Source organism: Echinops telfairi, unplaced genomic scaffold, assembly GCF_000313985.2.
Source record: "Echinops telfairi isolate 266 unplaced genomic scaffold, ASM31398v2 ScPeMD7_49;HRSCAF=173, whole genome shotgun sequence".
Classification (NCBI taxonomy): Eukaryota; Metazoa; Chordata; class Mammalia; order Afrosoricida; family Tenrecidae; genus Echinops; species Echinops telfairi.
The window spans coordinates 2,235,392-2,242,781 of record NW_022103947.1 but is presented as its reverse complement, the minus strand read 5'-3'; the positions used below and the strand labels follow the sequence as shown (position 1 = coordinate 2,242,781).

Sequence of the window (7,390 nt, the reverse complement as noted above, 5' to 3'; positions counted from 1 at the left end):
AGTGTGGAGTGGAGACCCAAAGCCCATCTGTAGACAATTGGACATCCCCTTACAGAAGGGTCACAAAGAAGAGACGAGCCAGTCAAGGTGCAGTATAGCACCGAGGAAATATATAACTTTCCTCTAGTTCCTTAATGCTTCCTCCCTCCCGCTATCATGACCCAAATTCTACCTTACAAATCCAGCTATACCAGAGCATGTGTATTGGCACAGTTAAGAGTTGGAAACACAGGGAATCCAGGACAGATAAACCCCTCAGGACCAATAATGAGAGTAGCAATATCAGGAGGTTAAGAGGAGGGTGGGGGGAGAAAAGGAGGAACTGATCACAATGATCTACATATAACCCCCTCCCAGGGGAACAGACAACAGAAAAATGGGTGAAGGGAGACATCGGTCAGTATAAGACATAAAAAGATAATAATAACTTATAAATTATCAAGGGTTCATTAGGGATGGAAGGTGGCGGCAGCAGGAGAAAAATGAGAAACTGATACCTAGGGCTTAAGTAGAAAGAAAATGTTTTGAATATTATGATGGCAACAAATGTATAAATGTGCTTGCCACAGTGGATGTATGTATGGATTGTTATAAGAGTTTTATGAGCCCCCAATAGAATGATTGTAAAAAAAAAAAAGAACCGGCAGCTGTTTCTTCCTTCCTCTTCTATCCCAGCAGCCATGGATGAGTCCGACTGCCTTGACCTCACCATGCTGTGAGGAATCCCAAGCAACCAGTGGAGACACGTTGTGTAAAGCGGGGAGAGTTTAAGCTTTACGAATGATCCTAGCTGAGAAGTCAGCTTGTGTGCAAAGAACTATCTTGGTCAGCTTTAGAAAAAACTGCCCATTTTTGCTCAAGCATCTCACAGAAGCAGGAAAAATAAAAATTTCTTGTTTTAGCTCATTAATCTTAGGGTGATAGCTTAGGCAGTTGTAGATGTCTAAATACCCTATCAAAAATGTTTGCCATTCCTTTTAATTGTGGAACTCTATGTGTTTGCTCTTTTAGGTCTTTGGAGGCCAGCTCACCATTGTGATATCAGGCAAATGCATTTGCTGTAAAACCCTAACTTCTTCCTTGATTTACAAATCTCCCTTATGATAAAAAGCATACAAACAAAAATAATTAGCCATTAGTAATATTCAGAAGTTACTACTTTTGCTTTAGGAAAAATAACATCCAGACAGGAAGGAGGGAAAGCAGTAATAGAAATAATAAAAAAAAGTGACTTTTCATCTTTTTTTGTTTCGAGATCTAATCACAGAGTCTTTATACCTGGTAGATTCTGTCTGAGCCTAAAATTTAGGTGATTATTTAAATTCTGGCCCATTGTCTTGGACTATCTATAAAATTCATATATAGCCAGTGTTTTAACAAGGTTAGAGAGGCTCACTGGGCAAGAGAGGACTTGGTTGTTGTGATTCATAAAAAGAGATGGTTCCCACCAACAGTAGGGTCCTGTGCCTTTGCAAAATTAAAAAAGGAAAGAAAGAAATTACTCACTTTGTATCCTTTAACTTCTGACTCATTATCCAGAGCCTTCACTTGATCCCAATTCAGGATAATTTTGGAGTCCGATGAATTCCATATGATGTTTCCGGGGGGTTGACTTGGTGCTATAAAAAAATTAAGATATACGAAGTCACAGATTATTAAGCCTAAATGGATTCTGAGGAATATCTCTTTACTAGATTTGAGAGTGGAGGCAATTTAATGGGCTATTGCACTAAAATGTGTCTTCAAGGTCACTAAAATCTGCCAAGATAGAGTGCTGCAAATGGAAAAAGATCCAGATGGTCGCCTAACATTTATAGCTAAAAGAAGTAACCCTTCCCAATGAGGAGAAAACATTTATCTTTCTGTCCTCTGGAGCAATGAATTCTGCATGGCATTCAAAAAGGTTCATTTAAAACGCTAACGTAAAATTGAATCCAAATTATTATACCAATTAGTATGCAAATAATCCCTTGGAGTGGGGAGGCGGGCACAAACTTGGGATACGTTTGATGAATCCCCAAAACATTTCTCAGCAAATTTGTCCTTACGTGGCTTTCTAGTTGTCACATTGACAGGTGGACTGGAGGGCCCAGCGCCGGCGGAATTGTACGCTTTGACAGCTAAATGGTACAGTGTGCTGCCTTTTAAGTTGGTGATCTTTGTCGATGTATGATTTCCAATTGTTTGTATTTTTCTAGCATTTTCTTCCTTATCATCATGTCTCCAATATTTAACCTGAGAAAATAAAAAAGGAAGACCTCGGGATTCATACCAATTGGAGAGACTCCTGAGGCGATCAATGAGGTAATATTGTTTGCAGGGTCCTTACAATGGAGTTAATATTCGGTACCAATTCACAAGTCACACTCCAAAAATGAAGAGCTTTGTATGTCCTGAGAAATACCCCCAGCAGGAAAACCCCCTTTCATGTCTAGCTTCATAGTGAGATGGCAAATAGGCACAACAAATTGACACAGCCTGCTACATTCCCTTTCATCTCACCTTTGCTTTGACCCAAGGGATCCCAGGCAAATCAGAAGTCAAAGCTCATTTTAAATATCTCTGGAGTGTAAGACAGAAAAAGGATAGTCTCACCACTGAATATTCAGCGCTTTCATTAGCACTTCAGTATAAGTCAAGCCTCTAACTACCTCTGAAATGGGAATGTGGTTCTTTTCAGGGTGTGCCTGGGGGGTCCTATAGAGGAGTATGACTCTTTTTACAACTTAAAGTGCTCTTACCTACCTCATAACCTTGTATCCGCCCTATATTCTTCTCCAGGGGCGAGGCCCAGAATACTTCAATGTCTGTTGCAGAAAGGCTTCTGGCAAAGAGGCTGGGTGGTGGTTTGGTGGGTTCTACAGATGAATATGGAATATGTTATTACTCTAGTGTGTTTCCAGAGAAGGGCAACATAAAGTACAAAAAATGTGCTTATAGAATTTTCTTTAATGACTATAATCCAGATACTCATTTTGCAGAGGATCAATGGTTAAAAGCGTGGAAAGGGTGTGAGTAGAGTGGTATGGCAGGAGGTGGAGATGGAAGAGGCGCTACCATGGAGTGTCTGGATGGTACAAATGGCTAATGCATTGGCTGCTACCAGAATGATTGTGAGTTCAAGTCTACCCAGAGGCATTTCAGAGGAAAGATCTAGTGCTCTACTTCCCCCAAAGCCAGCTTTTGATTTACTACCAGAAAATCAGTATACTTCCATTCTGAGAACCAGAGTTGCTATGAACTATAGTTGAACAAACCACAATTAACTGGAAGGAAAGTAATCCAAGGTTACTGAAGGTTTAGCCTAAATTGTCAGAGCTAGCAATTCCCTTCATGGATTTGTCTTGGTCAGTATTGGTCAGAGGCGATCAGATTCAGTCTGGTCTCTGGATTAGAAATCTGAGAGAATAGTGGGAAAGGTCAGTCAGCTGACTTTACTAAGACAGAGGAGAGCTAGGGGAAAGTCTGGTTCTGCACCAGACCCTGATGGTCTTAGAGAAGTCACTTCTTCAGGGTCTCAGTATCCACAGCAGCGAAAGAATAGGCTGGACCAAGACTGTTCTTCCAATGTCAGTTATTTTTACCAGATTTGTTATATACTATTTGTTAAGGTTTCTCTTTCAATAGTCTTACTTACAAACAGCTTATGTTAGTCGTGCTTTAAGCAGTAATATTTATGAAATCTTACATTTGATATGATAACTGTATTTTTTCTAATGCAATTAAAATTAACACCCACCTATTGCATATTTTAAATAGCTCATCTGGTACTATTTACAGTCAAATTGTGTACTCTCTCTGGAATAATCTTGATGCTCCAGGAAATGTTGAACAAGAAGACCTGCAAGATCTTGCCTGTCTATAAACGGGTATGATACTATTTATGTGTTAATTAATTCAGCATTTATTAAGGGCCAGTGTGTCACATGCAGTTAAACACCGGGGACACAAAGGAGGAAAACAAATGGCCTACACTTCAGAAAACACACTTTAGTGAGGATATAAAACGCAAATTAAAAATTAATAATACTGTGGGATGAGAACAGCGGAAACCTCAAGATCCTCCAGGAAAGAGAAGTGCTTATGCAACGCCAGGACCGAGAAAATAAGAGAAGACCTTGGTGGTTTAGTTTCAGACTTGAAGGATCCATGTGAAATCGCAAGCTGGATAAGACAGAGGAGGGTAAGAGAAGATGAAGTGCGTGCAAGGGGCTGGGGCTTGTCTGAATAACTGTGAACCCTTTGGAGCGTGAAGTATGGAGAGGAGAGCTGTGAGTGCGAAGGCTGAACCTGGTGTGCACTAAATCTCAGAGGACCACAGGGTCTAAGACCTGTTGTTAGGGAAAAGACTATATTGCATCTTCATTTACTCCAAATCATTGTCTATGTTGTAACATAGTCTCACTCTGGATGTTTCCTTTCCGATAACACGGTTGAACTCTGATGGCAATCAAGACCATGGGAGAGGCGGTCTAAAGGCAGGGAGTAGAGGGGACAGTAATGCAAGAGACCCTTTTTCTCATGGGGACAGTGTGGAAGACAAGGAGATTGCTTCACCTCTTAATCTTCTTTATAAATAAGTGATAAGCACTATATGGCTTATGGACATGAATAAGAGGAGATGCAAATTATATCTTGAAGTTCATTTAAAGGGAAAAATAGAAATATAATTCTTTAAAAAGTAATGATTATATAGCCATGGATAAAATGATATTATATAGTACTTGGGATTTTGATCTCTAACAATGGAATTGTAGCCATTTGTTTCTATATGCAGGGAAATAGTTGGTTTTCAAGATGGATAATGAACCAAATTATTTACATTATTCTCAAAGCAGGATAGGCCTTCAATTTCTTGCCCAGGGTTAAATTTATTGTACATCTTAAAATCAGTAGCGTTTTAGGACTGGAAAAAACAAGCAAACAAAAGTCCCCCTCACATATCTAAATAACAGAGAGCATACCTTCTTCTGCAGAATACACAGTTGTGATCGGGCTGAATGCACCCTCTCCTTTATTGTTGAAGACACCCACTTTAACCTCAAAGGGAGAGAACGGGGCCAGGCTCTCATTCCGGAACACGTATCTGCAGGCGTCCACTGAGGCCATCACGGTCTTCATCCAGCTCTTTTTGCCATGGGGCCGGAAGGCCACCACATACCCAAAACCGCCACCATTCTGTAATTCCTCAGGGACCGTCTGGCAAAGAGGGGAGGTGGTCTTCAGAAATCATAGTAGCTTGATTCAAATACTAGAACTGTTTGCTGTTCTCCCTCTCCCTGAACGTTCTTATCTACACTCTTCTCTAACGATCTTATTTTGGGGTTTTGCCAAGAGGCTTGTAGATTTGGGGCTTGCCATCTTTCTACCTTAGGTATTCATGAAATACTGGTCAGGTGGCAGGGTAAAAAAACGGAGTGAAAATCTGTCCTGGAGAACCTGGCTCCTGGAAAGGGAAGGCCCAGTTCTAATGGATTGGAAGTGACGATAGAAGATACTGGGTACTTGATGTAGAAACCAACATTTCCATTGGTTCCCCTCTGTACCATCCTGCACTCCTCTTCCTGCAATGCAGACACAACAGAAGACCCCACAGAAGAGCTCAGCTCATCCTAGCTCAGGCACGGCCTTCCTTCCCCCACCTGAAGCATGAGCTGGAGGGTGGGTGATTTCTTTGAGCAAATAAAAGAATTTAATTCCTAGGGCCCTTGTTTAGAATCCTCCCCAAACACTAAGAACCTTTTATAAAGCTCCCACCTCCTCTCCCCAAATCAATTTTTAATAAACTGGTGACTAGCCTTTCCTCAGGTTGTTTTTAAAAATCCTTTCTAATAGAGGGCTCCGGCAGCAGGACCGATTCACAGGAAATCATGCTGGCTCACTCAATCATTGCTGGCAGATGTTTTAAATCAATCGGCCATGCAGCAGTCCAGGAAGAAAAGAAACATTGGCTTTCTTTGAACCTGGATTCTTTAATAGATATGATGTTTTTTGCACTCATGTTGTCTTCCCTCTCATGATTATTTCCCTGAAATGAATTGAATTAAAATTTGCCTCCACGATTGATGGGCAAGCACCATCTTTTCCTGCCTGCCATTATCTATGTGAGAGGGAGCGTTTGTGCTCTGATGGGTCTGCGCTGCTAGACACAGAGGAGGCAACTTCCCAGCTAGGTGGGACATGGAAGGAAATAACAAAACTGCCTAGACGAATGCATGTGCCTTTTGTTCTCTGATCCATTTACCTCCCAGGTTATAACGAGCTCAGATTTGCTGCCTCCACCACCACTGACGTTAGCTGGGGTGACTTCAGGGACTGTGAAGAGACAAAAAAACAAGTTATGTCAGACAGCAAAAGAAAGTGAAGGTGTTAGGAAGTTAGGAAGGTAGCCTTCTTGGGTGAGTCCCATTACACGAATCCTCAGATGAACAGACCTTTGTCTTTTGGGATCAGAAAGCAGTGATTCAGGACCCATTGCATAAGGTAGAGGGAATGTGAAGTACCAAGAAGGTCGCTCTTAATTACCTGTTTACCATTTGGCAAGGTGTATGGGCTATTGGGCATGCCTGGCCTAGTATTCAGCTCCATCCCTAGCAGCTGAAGGGTTGGTGGGATGAGAAAAGGACTGAGGTTGTAATGCTTGCCTAGGTCTTTATTAACCAGGCAGGGGTCACAAAGGAAAGACAGACAACTTGTCTGCAGACCTGACAATCCAGTTAAGGCTCCTGAGAGCTCACGCAGAACAATTACAGGGCAACTCAGACAAGTAGACAACATGATAATGCAGACAGAAGGAAGAAGGGCTGCTCAGAGGAGGGTGGGGCTGGTGCCTTCTGGGAGGAAGCTGACCTCTGGTTCAGTGTGGTGAACCCCTGTGGTCCCCAGTTTTCTGTGTAACAGAGGGGACATGCTGCTAGCATCCTTCTCAGGGTTACTAAAGGGAATTTAGCAAATTATGGATTTGGAAGGGCGGGAGAGGAGAGAGCATAGGATTAGTTACATTATCATCATGTAAAGCAATATTTCCCAGAGTAGGGGACAGCACTCTTGGGGGACTCTAGAGAGCTGCAAAAACAGATACTTAAACTTCATTGTGGGTTATAGACTATAGTACAAATGTTTTTAATGGCTAGGAGGGTGCTGAGTCGATTTTTTCCATGAAAAAGTTTGGGAACCTATGATATAGGTTCCCCCCACCCACCCACCCCTGTAATATAAAGGAAAGACTAGACCAAAAAAAAAACAAAAACAAAAAAAACCTCTGGCTGTGGGCAGGTAGCTGGAAGCATCTATATCTGTGTGGTTAATGAAGTGGGCCTACAAGGAGTTTTTTTCCCTGAGTATAAGGTCAGAATTCCCATCTGATGAGGGTCTTGCAATTCCGTCAGCA

The 7,390-nt window shown here is 41.8% G+C and overlaps 1 protein-coding gene across 1 annotated transcript in view; it reads right to left on the bottom strand.

The window, feature by feature from the left end:
* The window catches only part of CNTN4 (contactin 4), a 1,263,733-nt gene that overhangs the window by 22,369 nt on the left and 1,233,974 nt on the right, over positions 1-7,390 (bottom strand). The window contains exons 20-24 of the mRNA XM_045290662.1: positions 6,245-6,315; positions 4,965-5,199; positions 2,746-2,858; positions 2,049-2,235; positions 1,507-1,619 (exon numbers count right to left, since the gene is read on the bottom strand). Of these exons, the coding sequence (XP_045146597.1) occupies positions 1,507-1,619; positions 2,049-2,235; positions 2,746-2,858; positions 4,965-5,199; positions 6,245-6,315 (719 nt within the window). The remainder of the gene's footprint in view (positions 1-1,506; positions 1,620-2,048; positions 2,236-2,745; positions 2,859-4,964; positions 5,200-6,244; positions 6,316-7,390) is intronic.